The sequence below is a fragment of the Camelus dromedarius genome, chromosome 4 (assembly GCF_036321535.1).
Source record: "Camelus dromedarius isolate mCamDro1 chromosome 4, mCamDro1.pat, whole genome shotgun sequence".
In the NCBI taxonomy this organism is placed as follows: Eukaryota; Metazoa; Chordata; class Mammalia; order Artiodactyla; family Camelidae; genus Camelus; species Camelus dromedarius.
The window spans coordinates 6,195,076-6,217,032 of record NC_087439.1 but is presented as its reverse complement, the minus strand read 5'-3'; the positions used below and the strand labels follow the sequence as shown (position 1 = coordinate 6,217,032).

The following is a 21,957-nucleotide window of genomic DNA, read 5'->3' as shown; positions in this document are numbered from 1 at the left end:
CCCCCTCCATCCAGCCACGTACCCTGTTCTCATTCATGGCCCTTTGTGGAAGCCACCGTGGGAGTGCACATTCTCTGGCTTGAAAAACTAGGATCATCCCTCTTCTTAGAAGCTGTACCCAAATAATTTTTTTAATTGACGTATAGTTGATTTACAAGTTGTGTTAGTTTCCAGTGCACAGCAAAGCAATCAGTTATGCATATATATTCTTTTTCATTATAAGCTATTACAAGATATTGAATATAGTTCCCTGTGCTCTACAGTAGGACCTTGTTGTTTATTTTGGATATAGTACTGCATGTCTGCTAATCCCAGACTTCTAATTCAACCCTCCTCTGCTCCTTTCCCCACTGGTAACCATAAGTTTGTTTTCTAGGTCTGTGAGTCTGTTTCTGTTTTGTAAATAAGTTCATTTGTGTCCTTTTTTTAGATTCCACGTACAGGTGATTATCATATAATATTTGTCTTTCTCTGTCTGACTTCACTTAGTATGATCATCCCTAGGTCCATCCATGTTGTTACAAATGGCATTTCTTTCCTTTTTATGGCTGAGTAGTATTCCATTGTATATATACATCACATCTTTATCCAGTCATCTGTTGATATTTAGGTTGCTTCCACGTCTTAGCTACTATAAACAGTGCTGCTATGAACATTGGGGTGCGTGTATCTTTTTGAATTAGCGTTTCCTCTGGAATATCCAAATTTTTGTTCAAGTGTCTACTCCCCACCACCCCTCAGCCCAGCCCCACCTCCATTTCTAGGCCTTTTAAGTTTGGGGTCAACCCAGAGGCCCCAGCCCTTGTCACCTCAGACACTGAAGATGCCCAACCAAGCTTGCCAAGCCAATGAACCCAATATTTGTCACGATGTCCCTGCACAGAGCATGGCGTTTGGGGTAGCTGAGGTGACAGGTGTGAATACTTAAATTCCCAGAGGCAGAGATGAGTGTCTCCAGGCCAGTGAAACCAAGAGGAGTCAGGCCAGTGTGGTCCCAAAATCCAACCAAGAAGGAAGAGCGGGAGGCCAGCCAGCAGGCTGGACAGTGTCCGAGTCACCGTGGAAGACCTTGAGGGCTGGCAGGAGGGAGGGGAGACTTGGGGTGGGGGTTCCTTGGGAGAAGCTGGGACAGCTGTGGCCTTGGGTATGGGGTGGGTGCCATGAGCACTAACGAGGTGTGAGCTGCCCGGCTCTGAATTTGCTCAGACAGGCACAGACCTAGTAGTGCCCCAGCTCACAGACACTCAGGGCCACTCCAGACACTCGAGCCAGCTGCTCATCTACGTGGTGGGGGGTAATGCTCCTGGGTCCTCCCACTGGGAGCTGTCTCTGTAGGGCCGGTTCCTCCCAACTCCCACAAGGAGCTCCTGGCAGGTCCCACCCCTGGCATACAGAGCAGGGCTTTTCCCACCAAATTACCCCCGCTGCAGGGGGCAGGACCCCCTTCAGGGTCAGGGGCTGAAGTTCACAACCACCAGCTGGTCCATCTTTGAATCTCATATTGTAAGAAATCTAATGCAAATGTTTTCTCCTGAATCACATCTTTAAATTTCCTTCACAAAATAGAATGGACGATCTCGTGTTTGCCCCATGGCTCCAGCCCACAACCCCAGGGACCCCAGGGCACTCACACCCTACTTTTGGAAGTTCAGTGGAGCTGGCCGGGTCTGGGCTTCAAGCTGGGCTCCACCAGCCATGAGCTATGTGGCCTTGGGTAAGAAAATTAACCTGTCAACATGGAACTAAGGAAGGGAGGGAGGAAGGACTGTCCTGTTCTTTGCTCAGAAATTTTGGTTGGCAGAGCCAGTACTCAGCCACAGGACAAGGCAGCCACAGTGACAATCCTGCCCCCTGAGGCAAAGCTTGGGGGTTTTCTTCTCAAATAAACCTGAGAATCTGACCTTCATCCCCTTCGCAGACTTTTACTGTAGGTCAGACTTATGCAGAGATGGACCCCTTCCACCTGGAAGTCCGGGCTGGCCCCATCCAGGAAGGACCCAGGCCACCTGCCACTCAGACAGGACTGAAGACCAGGCTGTGTGGCGGAGGGTGGGGGGAGGGGGGCCTTCACACTGGAGAGGAAGGCCGATGGGAAGAAGGGGGAGCTGCTCCCCCAGGCCAGCAGCCCAGGTCCAGCCCCTGCTCCTGTCCCACCACTCACCAGCAAGCCACCAAAACTCCCTGGGCCTCAGGTTCCTCATCGGCGAGAGGCAGCTCTGGGACTGCCCCCGCCCCGAGTTCTCACCCATATTGAATAACGTCACTGAGGCGCACCCAGCGGATGGCGGGGCACAGGGCTGGGTCTCCCAAGCAGCCGCCCGTGTAAACGTCAGAGGCAGGGGCCTAAGCTGGGTTGGGTCTGGGCCCAGGAAAACTCAGAAGGCGGCGGCGGTCACTCACCAGCCAGGGAGGCCAAGACTGGAGCCTCGTGCCCCCAGCACCTGCCCAGGGCAGAGGGCCTGCAGGGGACTGTCTGGACAAAAGCACAGATCATCTGGCTCCACCGCAGAGCAGACAGACGTGGAGAGAGAAAAACACATACACACGTTTCCTGAGAGCTTTCATTGGGTATTTTTGTTTGTTTGTTTTGTGTTGTTGTGAACACTAAGATTTATTTTTCAAACAGCACACAGACGGTCTGCGGGGCGGGTCCAGGCCAGGCTGGTCTCTGGGGAGATGGGACCCCACCCTCAGCAGCTGCCAGGAACAGAGGACCCCGGCCCGGGGCGCGGCCCAACCTCAGGCAAGCGCGGTGGCCCCCCAGGCCCTGCCGGTGGCCAGGCACTTTTGCAGCGACGGCGACACCCACGGGCACAGGCAGGGAGGCGGCCAGGAACTCAACTAGGGGACACAGCAGCTTCTGGAACACTGGTGATGCCGCCGGGCTCGCCGGAACCAGGCTCTTTGGAAAAACCACTTCGTCTTTGGGAGAAGAACCTCTCGGCTCAGTTCTCCCCCTCCATTTCCCTTTGCTTTTCAAACGTTTAAAAACAAAAACGAGGGGGAAGAAAAACAAAAACAAACAAAAAAAAAAGAAACACACATTTTTCCGGAAAAGGTGTTGCTCTGCACGCGCCCCCGCGGGCCTCACTGCACGCGCTCGGTGAAGTTCTCGGGGAAGACACCCCGGCATTTCTCCAGCTCCCGGTGCTGGTTCCAGTCGCTCTCCTTCACACCCATGAGCCAGCCTTCATCCTGCGGGAGCATGGGACGGGGATGGGGAGGGAGAGGGGTGCTCCCGCCCATCGGCAGTGTTCTGTCCCACCCCCCCTTAAAGGACGCCTCCTCCAGGCAGCACTCCTGTTGTTCACCTGAGACCAAACCAGCCCACCGGGGAGCCATCCCACCCTTCAGCAGGTGGATTTAATAACTCTTTGTCATTTGGTAAGTCCTCTTCACTGTAGAACGTGGCCTGACAGCAGCCCTGGTCTGAACATGTTTAAACAACCCCTCCATTCCCCTGGCAAGGAGCTCCCCATGTCTTGTGCCCACAGAGGACGCATCACTGAGGATGGCAGCTGTCCTTCCGGCCTTCCACGAACAATGACAGAAAGCTCTGCAGGGCACTGGCCACGTGAAAGTTTCTGGAGTGACTGAGGCCAACCCACTAAGCCCTCCGAGTCAAATGGGCCCTTTGCTTTAATACTGACCCTGCACAGGGGTCATCTCCCCAGGCCCCAATGCCCTCCCTGGCCCCTACCCTGACCCCTTGGCCTGCAGTGACCATACACCCAGTCTGGAGCTGCGGCCATCGCCGCCTGGGCAGCTGGGACCCACCTGGGTCTTTACTCCATTCTGCACCTGCCTAGTCCCAGACCCTACTGTGTCCTATCTGAGCGGCTTCTACCCACCCCAGGTGACTCCCACTGCGTGCTGGGGGCCAGGATTCTGCTGAAAACCCCACCCAGCCTGAGGCTGGTCCACTGGGGTGATCAGTGGGGGTTTGGGAGAATCAGCGGATTCAGGACCAGGAAGCCCTAGTCACACAAACCTCCCACCCACTGTGGCCTCAGTAAGTACCCAGGACGTCGCACCCAGGCTGGCCTGGTCCCAAACCCAGCCCTCCTCCCACCCTCAGCCACTCTGACAATTACGTCACAGGAACCTGTAGAGGATTAGACAGATCAGAGTCCCAGCAGGCCCCTGGGCCCTACGGCTGCCACCTGCATATCGCATGGGCACCCCCACCACACCAGCTGCACCCCACAAACAAGAGCTCCTGCTGAGGGGCCTCCGTGACCGGAATGAAGCAGTCCAGACTGAGGGAGCGGTCCTGTCCCGGCTCTGCACTGGCCCCAGGCTCAGCAGAGTCCACTCTGAGGACACCCACTAACAAGGAGAGGCCCTAGCAGGAGGAGGGTCTGGAGGACCAGCTGGGGACAGGGCTAGGGGCTTAGGGGTCCCAGAGCCCATGGTCCTTGTGGACTGAGCAGGGCTGGCCTTGGGGCGGCGTGCGGGACCCACGTGGGGCCAACAGGAGCCCAACAGGAGGGGGAGGCTGCAGGGTAGGGGCTCAGGGAGCAGTGAGCCTGGGTTCATGTCCTGGGAGGAGGGCCCTGGGGGGCAGGGAAGGGAGAAGGGGGTACAGAAAGTTTAGAGAGGCAGGCAGAGCCTGAGGGGGGCGGCGGAGACCCGGAGGGGATGGCAAAGTGGGAGCCAGAGCCGGGCAAAGGGAAGGGAGGGAGAGAGGCAGGAGGGGGAGATGACCGAAGGGTCATGGATGGAGGGGAGGGGTGGAGCGCCGCTGCTGGCCGCGCCACCCGGCCCCAGGCCCGGCCTCACCTGCTCCTCTGGGTTCTGAAACGGGATCACCAGCACCACGTCCCCAGCCTTGAGCTGCAGCTCGTCCGTGTCGGTGGCTGTGTAGTCGTGCTGGGCCTGCACCTGCAGAGGGTGGGAAGAGCTCAGCACCCCTCCCTCTGCGCCCTTGAATCCACATGCAGCCCCGCCCAGGGCACCAGGCCCAACATGGCGACGCGGTGGCCCAGGAGCAGGTGAGAGCAGCAGACCCAGAGCAGGGCTCAGACATCGCCTCGCCCACTGGGCAGCAGGGGTGGACGGGGTGGACTCTGTGGGCCGACCACCTAGCCTCAGGCCAGGGTCCTAATCTATAGAGGGGGCCCCCATCTGATGATGGAGGTGGTCAGAGGCTGGGTGTCAGCAAGCCCCAGCTCACCTTGAACATGAACCCTGGGGGCAGGTCCAAGCGCCCGGCCCCACTGCCGCCCTCCACGGCGCCGTTCACAGTGCCTGAGAAGGTCTCCACCACCACTGCCGGGAGCGAGCTCTGCGGGTGGGACAATGGGTCAGCGAGGGCGGGAAGGGGTCCTGGAGAGCGGGGGCGCGCGGGCAGAGAGGGGGGTGTCTGTGCCTGAGGCCAGACCAGCCTGCCTCCAGGTTCCTTGACAGGAACCGTGACCTGAACCAGCACAGAGCAGGACACGGGGCGGGGAGCCGCGGGCGGCGGGAGGGAAAGACAGGGCCGAGTCCTGCCGTCTTACGGAGGCTGCTTCACTGGCTGCCGTCTCCCCGGGCTCCTGGGCTCCAGCCGCAGGGTGGGTCCCCCCCGCCACCTCCGAAGCCTCTGCTGGCTGCAACACAAATGCCAGTGGGGGGTCAACATGGGCCAGGGCACTGGGGCCAGGACCCAGGACAAGGAGAGGTGCCCAGAGCTGTCCAGGGCCTCTGCCCAGCACGGGGGGCCCCTCCAAAGGCCCTGGCACAGGGAGCAGCTGGAGAAGTGCTGGCAGCAGGGGATGTGCTGCTGAGAACCCAGTTCAGGGCCTGACTGCCACCCCTGCGTCCCCCTTGCAGCCCCTGCCCTCTGAGCCTGGGCCCTGGCCAAGCCTCAGCTCCCCACCACCCGCCTGGCTGGCCGGCCCCTCACAGGCTGCTCCTCTGGGGAGGGCCCAGGCAAGGCAAAGGCGGGCTGCCCCGGGCCAGCACCAGAACTCAGCCACTCCCGAGGTCTGGGAGCAGTCAGTCCGCCCTCCTGGCCCCCACTTCCTCATCTGGAAAAGGAGGAAGTGTCTAGGTGAGGCCAAAGATTGAAAGAGAATTCTGGAAAGTACCCACCGTAAGCAGGAGGTGCTCTAACTGCTCCTCCTGCCCACGTGGGAGGCCGGAGCTGGGAGGCCGGGGTGGAGCTGGCGAGTGGGCGAGGGGCTGGCCTGACCTGAGCCGCCCCCCGGGGCCTCCAGGCTCAGGGCCCTCACCTCACCCTCAGTCCCACGGTGGTCCTGTCCGTCCTGTGCCCCCTCCTCGGGGCTCCTCCTCCATGCTACACCCCCAGAGGCAGGGGCAGGTGAGGGGCTGGTGGGGGCACTTACTTGGGCAGGCCCCGGCTCGGCCGTCTGGCTGGGCCAGGCCACAGCAAAGGTGCCCTCGGCAGCGCTGGGCTCCCTGGAAGGCAGGCTGCCAGCTGGACTCTCTGTGGGCTAGGGACGGGCCGCCGGGGAGAACAGGGCAAGAGGGGTGGGGGCCGGGGGGGGTGTTGGGTGGGGGCACGAGACAGGAGAAGACAGTCGTGAGCAGCCCAGGTTGGCAGAGGGGAGCATCTGGGGGCCTGCGGCCGGCAGTCTGGCCAGAGCCCCAAAGAGGACAGATGAAGACCCCCTGGAGGGACACATACCCCCACCTCCTCGCTTCTACCACTGCCAAGGGGACAGGAGGTGCACACCTGTCGCATGCAGCCCAGCAGTTCAGCACCAGCGAAAATCTGCTCATGAAAACAGATCTGCCTGCCTGGCCCCCAGTGACACCTCCTGGAGCTGAGAGCCCCGCGGCCTGGACTGCTGGCCCTATCACGCCAGCCCCTCCTGTTCCTGCAGGGGCTGTGTCACCAGTTGTAGGGCAAGTCCCCCATCCTCCTTGAGCCTCCAGGTGACAATGACACTCCTCTGGGAGGCACCTGGCCTTGCTCTGCCTCTCTGCTTCTAGAACCATGCCACCCTCCCTTTTGTCCCAGCAGCTCCCGGAGGCCACTGCCCGGTGGGGTCTCCACCCCTAGAAAGCTGCTCAAGGACACGGACCCTCCACCCCGAGGCCACCTGCCCACAGGCCTCAGCCTGGCAGGGGGACACCCTATCCAGCCTGAGGGACCAGCTGGTCACCATCTAGGGCCACTCACAAGCCCTGACCCTGGGCCGTAACACGGAGGACTCTTCTCATGTTAAAACGAGGAGCCCCTGCCCCATGGGGCCTGGCTGCAGGCACACAGTCTCCCAGTGGGAGCAATGGAGCAGCTGGAGACGCGGGCACCCAGGCCAGCTGCCTGTGTGCATGGGCACAGCCGTGCACGCACAGTGGCCTGGCTAGTGCAGGACCCAGCCGGGTGGGCCCAGGACACACAGGGGGGCAGCTGTGAGGGGTGAGCACAGAGCAAACACAGCTTACCTCCCAGAGGTCCCACGGAATTGACTGAGCGCAGCAGAAGGGAGAAGGGCAGAGTTAGCACAGAGGTTAGAGACGGGGACAGGCAAGCAGCCCCAGGGAGCCCACCCCACACTGCCCCAGGTCCTAGAGCCCAGCAGGGACAGGGCAGAGCAGAGCTGGGCTCTGCGGTCTCCAGAGGTTCAAGTCCCGGACACCTTCCAGGGGGCTGAGACCCCAGGGCAGGCAGTGCACACACCCGGGGCTGCCACCAGGACGGGAAAGAATCCTGAGACAGACTGAAAGCTGCCAGGTGAGTGTTTGGCTGACCTCCTCCTGAGGGTCCTCTGGCTGACCTGTGTCTGCCCTCTCCCCTTCCCCGTGGGCAGGACCAGAGGAGGTGACAAGAGCTGTGGGCCCGGGCTCCGGGAGAGGGCAAAGAGTGAGAAGAGAACCTGGTGACACCAGGACCTCCAAAGGTGGTCCTCTAAAGGGGCCCACACGGCCGTTGGGCGGACATGAACCCTGGCCCCAGTGCCCAGAGGCGGGCGGGCCCGTGGGCAGTGGTGGGCTCAGACCAACCTGACCAGAGGGCGTGGGCGCCTTCACAGGGCTCGCCACAGGCGGGAGGGGGTCAAAGTCCAGGTCCAGCAGACTGGCCTGCTCCGAGAAAGGCCCCGGGGCCTCAAACTTGGCAGCAGCAGCAGAAGAGGAAGGCAGTTAGCAACAGGCCGGGAGCACTCCCGAGGGCGCGCACAGCGGGCCCACACCCCTAGACACACCCACTGAGCACAAGGGCCCGGCCCATGTCACACACCCTGGCACAAGCTCCACCCATACAAGGACACGCTTGGGGCCTGCCTCATATGTGGGTCCAGGCAGCTGCTCACTTGACCAATGCCAAGCCCCCAGCTCTCTCCTCCACCTGTGCCCACAAGCGCCCCTGACCTCAGCATCCGTCCAGCAGCAGCCCGGCCACGGCCTGGGCTGGACATGACCACACTCATTCTCCTGGTCCAGAGGGCCTCCAGACAGGCATAGGCCTCCCCGTGCTGCCCCAGATAGACAGGTCACCCTGTGGTGACACCTGCCCCCAGCCGGCTCAGGGCTGCGCCAGCACACAATCTTAAACGTGAGCTCCCCAACACCTACGCACCGTGTTCACGCAACGGGTCCTCCCCCAGCCACCCCCAAGGATCCCATTCAGCTGGGCAGAGTGCAGCCCAGGGAGGCGCAGGTGGCCGGCAGGCGCAGGGGGCCTGTCCACACTGTGAGAAGCCAGCCCTACAGGAAGCTGGGTCTTTCCCAGAGCCGCCCTAGAGGACAAGCCGCGTAGCACCAGCACCGGAGGACATGCTGCCTTCCTAGGAGGAGGGCTGGCTCAACCCATCTCCTATGAGGGGTTCCCCCGGGGCTCAGGCAGGGCTGTGCCCAGGTCTGAGAGAGCCCCTGAGGCCCTCCACCTAGAAGGACCTGAGACCTGGGAGCGGGGGCAGGGACTCCCCAGAGGAGACTTCCCAGCTGAGCTGCGACTTGTCAGGGAGACCCAAGACCCGTGGTCCTGAGAACTCTCAGTGCCCACTGACCCCCAGCTCAGGGGCCCCGGCATCCTCACTGGGCCGAGGCACCGAGTTCAGGGAGCCCAGGCCAAGTGGACTCGCCCCCTGCCCAAGTTCACCCCCAGCGACTGACTCTCCTCTAGGTCTAGCCCTGTTCAGTGAGACAGGGAGGGGGGTCACTGCTGTCTCTAAGGACACCGTGGCACGTGGCCTCTGGGCGCCCTCCCCCCAGCTGCACACAGCACTTCTCTCTCCCATGTGGCCCAAACACCCGTCCCCTCTCAGAAGTCAGCCGAGCCCAGGCAGCCGCCCCCTCATGCTCCAAGGGGACAGGGTCACATCCCCCCTGCCCACCTCCCAGCAGGCCAGCCTCCCACCATGCGGGACCAGAACCGTCCTCGGGGCGGGGACGCAGGCTACTCACCACAGCCCAGCAGAGTAGCCCTGACAGCACGTCAGCACGTCGTGGACGGATGAGCCCACCCAGCCCCGGGCAACAGCGCCCACGGCGTGCGCTCCCCAGCCCCACGGGGCAGAGACCAGACCCCAGGAGTGGACGCAGGGGCGCAGGGAGGCATGCAGGAGCCCGGGAAGGGCCACTTGACCCGGAGGCCTGGCTGCAGGTGAGGCCCGCAGGTTCCTCACCTGTCAAATGGGGACCTACCCCCTCCCAGAGGGGACCAACAACCAAACAAGGCCAGGTGGGTCAGCCGCTGGCTCCAGACCCTGCGCAGCGTCTCCTAGCCCTGGTGTCACCCCGTGTCCCTCCTGCCCTGAGGCAGAGGCAGGTTCAGGGCCTGGAGCATCCCAGCCACCAGCTGCCCTGGAGGTCGTGGTTTCCCCACAGCGCCGGGAGCACCCCAGCATCAACCCTCCTCCCCCAACTGCCCTGTATTGAAAGTTCCTAGTTCTAACCTGAAATCCCCTCATGGAGGCTTGAAGCCCGCTTGCCCCTAAGCCCATCTTAGCAGAGGGCACTGTCCTCTGACCCCAGCTGCCTCCCCCTCCACAGTCAACCCTCCAGCCCTTCCCCTCCCCTCCAGGCCTCTGAGCTTGTGCCAAGGAGCCCATGGGAGGCAGAGCCCAGAGACCCCTAGGCAGTGCTGCAACTCGGGCCCACCACAGCCTGGGACGAGTTAGCCTGCACAAAAGGGGAGGCCTGGCATGGACAGGGCCCTGGCTGTGAGGCCTGGAAGCCAGGCTTGGAGTGGCCTGTGCACCGCAGCCTCTGAGCTGATTCAACCACATGTAGCCCACGGCTCTGTTCCCACAGTGACCTGCCTGCTCCGCCTTCCCCTCGACCACCCATGAATGGGCATCAGACACCTCCTGCGGGCATGTACAGTAGCAGTCCTGCTCTGTGGCCCAGACACCGCCCCACCTCCAAGTGGCTGTCAGCAGCCCTGGGAGCAACCGTCTCAGTGCCTTGCTGGGCTTTCCCAGCTGTGTGTCACCTCCTATGCTCTCCGGACACACTGTACTCCCAGGAGGTCCTGAGCCTGGCTCTCACCCCTCCTTGCCCACAAGCTGCTGCCTCTGGCTAAAGCACTATGGCAAACGTCACCTGCTCCAAGAAGCCTTCCCTGATTGGCCCAGGTCGTTCGTGCTCCCCACCCCCTCTGGCCAAAGCACCAGTGGAATCGAGAGGCCATTGCTGTGCTGACTGTCTGTATTAGGACGGTTCACCGGGTCCCTGTGTCTGGTGCACATGCTCAGAGATGAGGGATGGATGGATGGATAGAGGGATGGATGGATGAGAGGAGGGAGGCTCAGGGCCAACCTCTGCAGGGGTGGGATGGAGGCGAGGCCATGCACACCCCGAGAACGCGACAGAGGGGCAGAGAGCTGGGCCGCGGTGGCCGCGGCTGACCTGGGAGGGGGTGGTCACGCTGATCTCAGGGACAAACGTGTCGTCAAACAGGCTGAGGATCTGCTCCTGCTTGACCTCCTTGGACGGGGTGTGTTTGGGAGGCGGAGGGACTGGTGGGCCTTTCCGGAGCTGTGGGTCAGCAGCGGGTGGGGGGCCGCAGGGGAGGCACAGCGGAGCACAGGGGTGGGGGAGACAGACAAACAGAGACAAAGCCACGGTTAGTCACGCCCCAGCCCCAGCCCCACTGGCAACTGAGGAAGAGGCACTGCTCCCCAAGACACAGACACCAAGACCACCCAGGAGGGGGTACGAGGCCGGAGGTCAGAAAACTGTGCAGAGAGAGGAGCGGGGAGGAAGACAAGGGAGTGAGAAGGAACAGGAGAGAACAGAACAGGACAGAGAGGGAACGGAGGGCCTGCCCCGAAGGCCAAGGCCGCCACTGCGTGGTCTGGGCTCCCACTGACCAGGGGGAGGCTGGAGAGAGAAACAGGAGCTGAGGAAGGGCCGGCGCCCAGCCTCCCGCCCCTCCCACCCGCTCTGCTCCTGCCCAGCCAGGCCCCCCAGCACACCTCCCTGAGGAGCCGCAGCCCAGCCTCTCCCATCACCACGGAGGCCTGCATGGAGGGCCGGGAAGACAGTCACACACCCACCTGGGGGACCTCGGGCAAGTCACACCCCACTCCATGCCTGGGTTTCCTCATTTGTCAAGTTGGGGTGATAACAGCCTCTGCCTCGCAGGGGGCAGTGAGGACAACGAATGAAATTACAGAGAACGCTGGCACCTTCAGGCTGAGAGCACGTCAGTGTAAGTGCCCGTCAAGTGCGGGCTCTCAGCACTGCTCTCCAAATCAGCTGGCAACGGGATGGGGCCGACAGCCAAGGGAGCTGCGGCCAGGGGCCAAACGGCCAGGGAAAGCCTAGCTGGGCTCAGGCCAGGCTGCACGGTGGACCCCTGCCTCCTTTCTCCCATTCCAGCTCCCAGGGACACTGAGAAACCCCGTGGGGACAGGGGGTGGGGGCCAGGCTTCCCCCCATCCCCTCGCTGAGCCCTCCTTCCTGCCATCCCTTTCAGGGTCCTACAAGGGCCCCTGCAAGAAAGAAGTCGAGAAAGAGAGAGAAGCAGCTGCCTCCAGAGTTCTGGCTGCTCTCAGGGTTGGGGGCCCAGAGCCTGCGTCTAGGGAGGAAAGGAAGACGAGAAAGTCAAGCAGCCCGGAGGCTGGGGAAGAGGAAAGAAGGGGGCGCGGCAGCGGGGTGGGGGGTCGGGGAGGACACTCAAGGAGCAGAGAGAGTCACAGATGCCCCTGCAAGGGCCCCAGGGAGAGCCAGGCCCAGGCCCTGCCAGGCCCTCTCTGGGCCAAGGCTCTGGATCCAAAGCTGCCCAGGCCCGGGGCAGGGACAGAGGACTGGGAAGGGGGGCTGACGGCAGCACAGGAGGGAGGAAGGGTTCGGACGGGACAGGCCACCGAGACACGTGCCTACCTGAGACGGGGACTTGGGGAGGGCAGCCCCAGGCATGGCCATGCTGGCTGGCTCAGGCTCGTGGTTGACTCTGATCTCTGGGGTGGCGGCAGGGGAGCCATCGGGTGGCGGCGAGGGGCTCTTGTTCCCTTTCGCAGGGGCGTTGTCACTGTAGAGGCGAGACAGAGAGGGAGCCTGATGGAGGGGTTACCTGGGGACCCGTGTGTGGAAACATGTGTGCACAGGACGGTAAGCGTGTTTCCACATAGATGCTGGGAAACTAGGGGGCTCGAGTGTGTCCGCAGACATGCTGTGAAAACAGCACGTCCATGTGCACAGTGTGTCCCCACGTGTCCACGTGTGAAACCACATGTAGGTGTGCAGGAGACAGGGCGGAAGGAGGGGACGTGGCCCGAACACGTGGGGACACGCGCATCTTCGCAGCAGGGCCTGCCCTGGAGGCAGTGACATCACGGGCGAGCCTGAGCTGAGGTCTGCGGTCCCTAGGGTGCCGAGCAGGTCCGGAAGCTGCCACCAGGGCCCCACCAGCCACCCACCAACCTCCATCAGGGGGCCCAGGCCCCACAGCACAAGAAAGCCAAACATCCTAGAGGCAAAGTGAGTGTCACCCCACACACCACACAGCAGCCCCTGCAAAACCCAGCCTGACCCCACGGGCCTCCCAGTTGGCCTCCCTGCCACCCGCACCCTCACCCAGCACACAGGTTCCCCAGCCACACCATGCCATCACTGTCTCCGAGCCCTTGCTCCCACTGGCTCCCCTGGAAAACCAGTCGAAGGAGAGGCCACGGGCAGAGCCAGCGGGTAACAAAAGAGCGGAGCCTTCAGAGCAGAGGGGTGGGGATAGGAGGGCCAGGTCCCCACCATGTCTCAAGGCCGACAAGGACACGTGGTGTGCACAGCCCGCCACTTGGGCGCCCAGGGGACAGGAAATAAACATCTGTGTTTGAACTTGCATAAAGAGTCTCTGCACCAGTGCTGACTGAGATCAGCTGTTCAAACTGACGTTTAAATTAAACAGAATGAAAAATTCAGCTCCTCGGTCACAGGGGCTACGACCACCGTGTTGGGCAGAGCAGGTCTAGCGACCGCCACCTGCAAGAAAAAGGTCTGGGTGACTGGCGGGACGCACATGTGAGTGAGGGACACCGCTGGTTCCTTCTCTTTACTGAAGGTGTTTTGTGGGAACGACTCTGCCACCCTCGAGAGCGCACACACATCCAGCACACACACGTGCACGTAGACTCCCCGCAAACCGCTGTGCCCGCAGCCCCTTCCCCGAGCCCCCAGCTCCCTCTGGCCGCACTCTGGCCCGTCTCACTCCCAGGCGGGCCGCAGCCCGAGAGGGACATGCCCAGGCTGTCTGCCCTGATTCCCACCGATGCCCCGCTGCCCCTCCACACACACTGGGCACGGGGCCCAGCGGGCGCTCCGCACACAGGAAGGCAGGTTAGGGGTTAGCGGCGCCCTCGGTGGGGCCAGGCGCATGCGGCCCCACCACGCGGCACTCACTGCCGGTACCTGTTCTTCTTTCTGCGCAGCCGGGAGAACAGTTTAGTTTTCTTTCTGTGGGGACGGACGGGACGAGGGGGCCTTCATCGGGGGAAAACTCTTGCCGGGTGGGGGGTTCCCTTCCCTCATCGGCAGCCCCTCTGCTCAGAGGATCGCTAAGGGGCAAAGCCCCCCTAACTCCAGGAGGCTGTAAAAGGGGCCAGGCCCTGTGCTCGGGGCCCTGTCCCATCCCAGGGCCCCCGCCAGCCTCTGCATCTTGCCAGGTGCCCTGAGGGGGCACGGACAGAATGAGCAGAAGACGGCGCAGCCCTGAAGCTGAGCCTGGGGACAGTGCTGGCCACCTGCCCTGCCTGGGGTCTAGCCACACAGATGCTCCAGGGGCCCAGGGTGCAGGAAGGAGCGGGGTGGGTGGCCCGGGGTGGGGCCTTGGGAGAGAAGGCGACCTGGCTGCCAAATGGGCCCCTCTGGTGTAAAGAAGGCTCACAAGCCCCACGTCCTTCCTCTCCACCCAGACCAGCCCTTTCCCGGAGCAGCCTGGTCCCAGCTGCCCGCACGGCCGGCCTGGCCGCGCCCCCAACTCCTCGCCCAACCTAGACGCTCCACCGGGACCATCAGGCCAGGCAGGTGCAGCGAGGGAGGCTGTGACCTGGGGAGCACCTCTAGACATTGACTGCCCCCAGGGCACCCCGTGGCCCCCTCTCACAGGCACACATGCTGTGTTTTCCGGGTGAAGAGGGGCAATAATGTTGATCGACTATTGACTGGCTTCTTCGTCCTAGGGAACACCCCAGTTACCCCAGAAGCAGACTCAATCACCCTCTTTGTAGACAAGAAAAGTGGGTGCACTGGTGCTCCCTAGCCTGTGCCACAACTGCGTGTACTGCACAGCCAGAGAGGAAGGGGTCCCAGACCTGCTGTGGCTTCCCCCTCTCCCTCAAGCTTTCACTGCGGGAAGCCGGGCAGGAGGAGGGACGCCACGGGCCAGGGCCTTGGGCTTCCAGGAAGCCAGCGAGGGGAGAGGTGAGGTCACACCCCGGCTCCACGAGGCCCACTCACTTTCCAAATGCTGGATCTTTCAGACCCCAGCCCCCCTCCAAAGCTGCCAGGCACCCCGACTGCTGCTCCACAGATGGGAAGGCCAGGTCTGGGCAGGGGCATCTGCAGACAGCCCCTCAGGAGTTCTCCTTCCCCGAAGGGACACACTGGAGGAGGAGGGGTGCCCTGGCCTGTTCCTCTCAGCACAGGGTGCCCAAGCCTGAAAGGGGGGACCTCAGGGAAGAGCCTCGCCCCAGACCACACCTGCCCACAGCCCTCCCAGGGGCGGCACACACCTGGGCTGGGCCTTGATCGTGAAGGTGTTGCTCCCGTGCTGTTTCTCCAGGCTGAGCAGCACATCGCTGAGGCTCTGGTTGAGCTGCAGGAAGGACAGCCAGAAGGTGAGCAGGGATGGGGAGAGGGGCCACCAGACAGCCCCACTCTCCCTGATAACACCCCGCCTCTCTCCCTCCACAGGCCCCTCCCCAAGCTCTTCCAGCTCCATCAGTGGGAGCTGGGGACCAGCACACCAGCCCCAGAAAGACGGAGGAGAAAAAGGGAGGAGGACGTGGGCCGCATTGCCAACAGTTACTACTTCGGGAACCATCTTTCTCTTCTTCCTACTTAAAGGGATTTCTTAAAAACGCCACTTAGCACTTGCCCAGTTTTTCATTTTTTTTCCATTGTTTTTGCACAATAACTGTTTATCCTCATCGTTAAAGCCATCTGCCAAGATGCTTTCAGGCCACATTACAACTGCCAGAGACTTCAGCCAAAGCACACCCCATGCACCGGGGGGTTCTTCACTGGCGGTAGTTCCCTTCGTTTTAACCACCAGGAAGCCCACAGCTGAGTTTTTCTCCCACTTTACATAAACGATTTCTTCCCCAAACACTTCTCTCCGTTTTTTAAAAATTTTCATGTTATCTCAAATCTTGGCAGAGAAGAAGGAAACATAAGGGGAGGGACGGCCTCCCAGGCAGGAACCCAGACGCGGGCTGGTGGGTGGTCACTCAGCAGAGACGCAGGCTGGCCTTCGGCCGCCTGCCCGGGGCCTGGAACCCACCACGATCGCTTCATTCTTCTGGGCCCGATGGTCAGACCCCCCACGGCCCAGGGAGGGCGCCCGCTGCCTACGCTGTTTCTCTAACGCAGCTTTGCAATTTAACTGCCAGCCAGATCAAGATGAAAATAACACAGCACAGGAATTTAAGCTATCGGACCCCTTCTTACACCAGATTCTGTAGATAAAGCAGACCGGATTCAATCTCTTAAAAAACATGAGGAAAATTTTTTAAACTGAGAAAATTCTAGTAATTTATTATCTGCCTACGAATCGCGAAAGTGCCGCCATTTACTGACACTGAGCTCCCCGGGCCAAGGCAGACTGAGAACCAACGCGTTCACAGTTGGAGAGGGGCTGGCTCTGTGCCAGCGGGAGAACAGAGCTGGGAGCAGGGAGGGGGTCCAGCTCACAGCCTCCCCAGCAGCTCCCACTGGCCCTGACACTCTATTCTTTTAGGGCAGGGGCTGGGCAGCTCCTCCCCAGGGCCCAGAGGGGACACTGTGGTCACCAGTGTGTATCCGACCCCAGCAGGGGACGGGAAACTGGGCCCATGCCTCTGCCCCTGGCCCTTGGCAGGCGGACCACTACCCCGAGGCTCTGAGGCCCACAGGGGTCACTAGGCCCTACCTTACTCATCTCCTTGTGGAAGTTCTCCTCCAGGCCCGCGATGCTCTGAAACGTGTTGACGTAAAAACCTACACGGCTGCAGGAGGGAGGGGAGGACCAAGTGAACTGGCAGGTCAGGGCGGGCAGCCCAGGAGGGCCCAGAGCAGAGCGGACGGATGGGAGGCCGGGCACAGCCCGCAACCTCCGCCCCTCACCTGTTCCACAGGGACGGCAGCTCCTCCTGCAGATCCACATTCATCTCCTCAAACACCTTCTGGGCTTTGATGAGCTCCTCCTCGGCCTAAGGGGCGAGACTGCTCACTCTCTCTGCTGGGCCTCTGTCCCGCCAGCCCTGGCGACGCCCGGCTCACCCCCAAGACCTGCTCCCCCAATGCACGGGGAACCAGAGCTCCAGGCAAGACGGAGGCTGAACTAGACGTGGACACCCAGGCCGACCTCCGCACGCAGCCCCCGGCCCCTGCAGCCAGGCCCATGGGGGCCGCTCCAGGAAGGGCCATGCAGGGCAGTTGAGGCAAAGGGAGAACCTCCCATCCGGTCTGGGTGGGCCAGGAAGGAGGTGCAGGATGTTGAGGGCACACAAAAAAATGCCAGAGTCAAGGGACCCGGGGGCTGGGGCACCAGGAGGGGGTAGACACCCCAGGCCCAGCCAGGTGGGGCCCCTGCCCACCCACACAGAACCCCTCCCAGGCTACGTGTCAGCCTGCACCCAGCTCTCTAGAGTATTCCTCTTCCCGTCCTCAAGGCCGGGCCCCACTCAGCCTCAACCACCAGCCAGGCTTCACCTCCCTGGGAGAGTACTTCCCATCCCCTCCCCTCTCTCTCCTGTGACCTGTCCCCTCCAGACTGAGGCCAGGGGCGCAGCTCAGGTACATTAGGGGAAAGACAGGGAAGCGGGCAGGGGAGGAGGGAGCTGGGCTACTGGGCTGGGCGCCCCGCCCACTCCCAAGACCTCATACCTTCCCCAGGGCAGGCCCTGCACCCTCCAGGCCTGCTCACATCCACGGGGTTGGGGGGCACTGAGGCCCCACCACAGAGTCCAAGAAACTTGGGAGTTTGGGGGAGAGATCAGGGGAGAGCAGGGATGAGTCACAGACCCCGGCCCCAGAAAGGGCTCTGCAAGCTCATTCTGGAGGGCGCTGCTGGAAACAGTGACTCAGGGTCTGAGTCAGGCCCAAGAATGTGGCAGGCCCCGCCCAGGCCTCCCGTCCCCAGGCCAACTGGCCAGCACGCCAAGTAGCCACAGGGCACACGGCTCCCCCAAGCCCATCCAGCGGTCCCACCCGGCTCCAGGCACCGTGGCAGCCCAAGTCCCCTGCTTCCTGCCCCTGCTGTGCCCGTGCTGAGCTGCACTGACTTGGGCTGGGCCTGGAGGAGAGAAGCCACCAGGGCTCCAGACTACAGTGACCTTCAGGTTGCTGGAACTTGCTGGAGTGAGCATGTGAGCCCTGCCTGACCTTTTAAAATCTCATTTAAAAATTAAAGGGAGACTAGGAAATAAAAGAGCCATCTACAAGCGTGTGTGCCCTGAGGCCCTCCTGGAATGGATCAGATCTGGTGTGCCCTCCCGGCTGTGGGCCAGGCCATCCTTGCCTTCCTCCTCTGAGACCCAGAGCCTGATGGAGGGCTACAGACAATGGTTTATAGACCCCACAGGAAATGACTGCCACACGGACAGCTGTGAGCGTCTCAAATTGCCATTCGTGCTTCCCACCCAAGACCCTTGTCCTCCAGAGCTGCCATGACAGCGCCACTCCTGTGCCCGCAGACACCACCTCTCCATGGGGATCCAGCCACCACCCCATGATGCTGGTCCACAAGGATGACGCTGCAGCTCACAGCTGTGGGCCCCACCCGTTCCCAAACACCAGCAACACTGCGAAGCATGGGGAGGTCCCGTGCTAGAGTTTCTGAAGTCAAGACCTATGTCTTTTATCCCCTTTGAGTCACATTTCTCATATCTTTGTTCTTCAGAAGCCCTTGGAGGGGGTAGAAAAGAGCTGTCCATGGTTGGGGAGGCCTTGCAGCCCCAGTGGCCCTGCCACAGGCTGACGGACATGGAGATCAGCACTGAAATCGGCCTGCCCGCCACACAGAGGGCCACCAGGGTCCTGCAGGTGGGTTTTAGAAGACAGCAGCTCAGAACTAGCTCGGGGGACACCTGAAGCTGGTCAGCTCAGGGGAGCAGCCTCGGGAGGTTGTACTGTCTCCCCAGAGTCAAGTCAGCCAGCAGGGCAGCCCCAAGGCCCCAAGTGCCCCAGCTCACAGCCAGTCAGCTGCCTGACAGCTCCCCAGCCTCCAGCCAGGCGTGAGGCAGGGCGGGTCAGAAGGAGAGGCTCAAATAAAAATTGGATCCAAATGGGAATGTCAGTCTGGCCGAAAGGCGAAACATCTGCAGTCCAACACCCAGAGATGAGATCCCGTGCCTTGGCCTCCCCTGCGGGTCCCCCAGGGCAGGGTGGGGGGCCCTCCCAGCACGGTCCTCAACAACACCCATCCCCAGGAGCCCCAAGGCAGTCACAGGCCCCACCCCAGGCCCCACAGTCTCCTGGAGGCTCCCCCCACTGGACAGAAATGTTCACCTGGCCTCCTGCCAAACCTGTTCCAGGGAAAATAATGCAGAAACCCTGGCTCTGGGCCAAGGGCTCCATTCCCCCTCTAGACACAAGTTCTGAACTCAACCAGCAGGACAGGCCAATTCCAGCCCCTTGGCCCCCCTCCACATCCTATGACAGAGGAGGACGTGAGTCTGTCGAAGACCACCCCCTCAGGGGGTCTCCCCAGACCCTGGACGGGTGAGGCTGTCAACTGCTCAGTGCCTCCAAAGTCAGCCCACAACTCTGGCCTAAAAGTATTCAGGCAGCAGGTCAGGTAAGAAATTGGACCACAAGCCCACACTGAGCCCAGAGCTCTCCACACCCCAGGCACTCAATACATGTGGCTGGAGGATGAAATCAGAAGGTGGCCCAGAAAAAAGAAGGCAGCTGCCCAGAGAGAAACTCAACCTCCTGGATGGGGCCTCTGCCGCCTGCTCCCACCCTGGGACCGTGAAGGGATGCTGGAGTCATGCCAGTTTCACTGGAGAGAAAAGCACGAGGGCTCCTCTCCCAGGGCACCACATCGTGGTGCCTGGCCACCCTGTGCCCACCCAGGACCCGGCCCATTCCGAGGGCAGGGGGCTGAGAAGAGTGAAGTCTTGCCAGGATAGTAATATCACTCAGGAGTTTTGAACAAAGAGCCTCCTCCAGGAAGCCCACCGTGATGTGGACTGTTTGCCCTCCATGAAACTCCCAAAGAGCCAGTCCTCCAGGCCCCAGGTCTCAGCACCCTAGCCAGACTGAGGAGCCTTCCCAGTGTCCCCTCCAGGGGCAGGAGGTGCTGCCTCTCTGGGCAGGTCTGTGCCCTCAGTGAATTCAGGATAACCTCACAGTTCCTGTGCGGCTTGAAGGACAACACATGTCAGGACAGGAGCCCTAAAGACAACACACCCCTCCCCGCAGGAGCCCTCATGGAGGTCAGAGGCTCCGAGACTTTCCTGGGTTCCTAGAGGCTAGGATGTCAGAGTCTCAGGACTACCGGAGAGCCGGGCACCACACAACAGAGCTGGGCCCAGCCCAGGCCAACCAGAGCCCGCAGCCTCCATCCACCTCCTCCACTGGCCCTCAGATCTCCTCAGAGGTGGGAGTTTCCCAGCAGAGACACTTGAAAACAGCCCTGCCTCCCAAGCCGGGAAAGAGGCCGATCCCTCCCCCACCTCCCCAGGCAACTGGGCAGACAGGTGCCCAGCACCAAGGACAGGACAACAGACCAGAAGGCGCCAGCACGTGCAAGGTTAGAAGCCAGTGTCACCTGATTTCGGAGCAGGTTAGTTTGAGCTACGAGGTGAGCCTGCAGTTTGCCTTGACACCACTGGGGGGCGGCTTTCTCAAGCAGCGAGACAGGCTGGGGGTGGGGAGGGAGTCAAGGCCAAGGAGAGTAGAGAAACGGAAGGGAGGTGGGGAGAGAGAAACAGAGACACAGATATTAAACACCACGTCCAACCGTCCCCAATGCAGGGACAGACAGCTGGCCACCCCTCCAGAGGGCCAGCCCCCCACCACCCACAGCACAGGTAAAGACACCCTGAGGCTGAGAGAGTTAAGGGGAGCCCCAAGCAGAGCAGGGTGGAGAAGGGTAAACTCCAACTGCAAAGCAAAATGTGAGACTGGTTAGCAGGGACAGAGGGGCTCGCAAGCAGGGTCCTGCCTTCGGTGGGTTAGCGGCTCAGACCCTCCCCACATCACGTCAGGGGAGTGTCCGCCCCCCACACCTGCTTGTTCAGTTGAGCCGGGGTCACATGGGATCAGATCCCAGGATGGAATTCCACTCCAAGCTCGCCAGGCCAGGAGGGGCGGGGCCAGGGTAACCCAAGCCGGGCCTGTTCTCGCTCTGGGAAGTGGCCTCAGAGCAGGCGCGGGGGCCAGGGGACAGGGTGGCACCATAGGGTGGGCCCACGAGGGCCGCTCACTCACTGGCCCTGGGCCCAGGGCCGTCACAAGACCAGGGACTAGGGACCAGGGACCAGTTGGCAGCTGTGAACCCAGCTGTAAAGGGGGTGAGGATTCCTGCCCACCAGGGGCACTGCTCTGGGCCCCTGCTGTGACTCCCTGAAGACCCTCCCCACCACAAAAACCCCACTTTCCCAGCCCTACCTTGGCAATCTTGGCCTCATCCTTCTTTTTGGCGGTCTGTAGGGACTCATAATGGTGCCGGGCACTGTCGTAGTCCACTAGCTTCCGCCCGCGCTTGGCAATGCGTGACTGGGGGACAAAAGGAAGAAGAGGGGGCTGAGCAGGGCCCGGCACCCCTGCCGCGATGCTGACCCAGGCAGGGCCCAGGGAAACTGGGTCGTGAGCCCTGGACCTACATAAGCCCAGAGGGCTCAGGGCAGCGGACCCCAGGCTCGGCAAATCCATCTAACATGTGCTTGAGACATTGTTGTTTGAACATTTCTGGGGGCAAGGAGCCCCCCTCTTCAAGGCCGTCCACACCTCCTGCGGTCCTTCCCAAGACAGAGGACCTTGTAATAGTGACCCTACTTTTGTCAGTTGCCACTGGCCAGGACTGTGGGGCAGGCCTCCTCCCTGGCCTCCTGGGCCTCAGGCCTCCCTCCCCCTGGGCCACCACCAACCTCCCTTCCACACTTCCCACAGGCACCTCTGGGAGCCTGAGGCATGTGCACAGGGGGCTGAGGGGGCCAGCATGGAACGTGACCCCCTGCAGATTGGGTCCAGCATGAACTATAGTCACCCCTGAGCTCCAGACAGCTCCTCTTCCCCATCGGGAGCCCCAGGGTCCCACTCTCCTCGGTGAGATCCTGGCACACTGACAACTGCTAACCCACTGGGCCCAGCAAGCTTCCTGCCCCGGCTGCTTTCTGAACACGTGTGAGCACACAGACA

The 21,957-nt window shown here is 61.8% G+C and overlaps 1 protein-coding gene across 27 annotated transcripts in view; it reads right to left on the bottom strand.

Moving 5' to 3' along the window:
• Nucleotides 1-2,543: 2,543 nt before the first annotated feature.
• Nucleotides 2,544-21,957, bottom strand: part of BIN1 (bridging integrator 1) — a 52,032-nt gene continuing 32,618 nt past the window's right edge. For 4 of the 27 annotated variants that reach the window (XM_031451209.2, XM_064484677.1, XM_064484676.1 and 1 more), the window contains 15 exons: nt 21,208-21,315; nt 20,366-20,458; nt 16,714-16,799; nt 16,520-16,595; nt 15,123-15,205; nt 13,801-13,845; nt 12,280-12,427; nt 10,801-10,929; nt 7,954-8,061; nt 7,396-7,419; nt 6,216-6,437; nt 5,502-5,591; nt 5,177-5,287; nt 4,783-4,884; nt 2,544-3,195 (listed from right to left, as the gene is read on the bottom strand). In XM_031451209.2, the coding sequence (XP_031307069.1) occupies nt 3,088-3,195; nt 4,783-4,884; nt 5,177-5,287; nt 5,502-5,591; nt 6,216-6,437; nt 7,396-7,419; nt 7,954-8,061; nt 10,801-10,929; nt 12,280-12,427; nt 13,801-13,845; nt 15,123-15,205; nt 16,520-16,595; nt 16,714-16,799; nt 20,366-20,458; nt 21,208-21,315 (1,533 nt within the window). In that variant the 3' untranslated portion in view covers nt 2,544-3,087. The remainder of the gene's footprint in view (nt 3,196-4,782; nt 4,885-5,176; nt 5,288-5,501; nt 5,592-6,215; nt 6,438-7,395; nt 7,420-7,953; nt 8,062-10,800; nt 10,930-12,279; nt 12,428-13,800; nt 13,846-15,122; nt 15,206-16,519; nt 16,596-16,713; nt 16,800-20,365; nt 20,459-21,207; nt 21,316-21,957) is intronic. The other 23 variants (XM_031451210.2, XM_031451213.2, XM_031451211.2 and 20 more) reach the window with 23 other exon arrangements.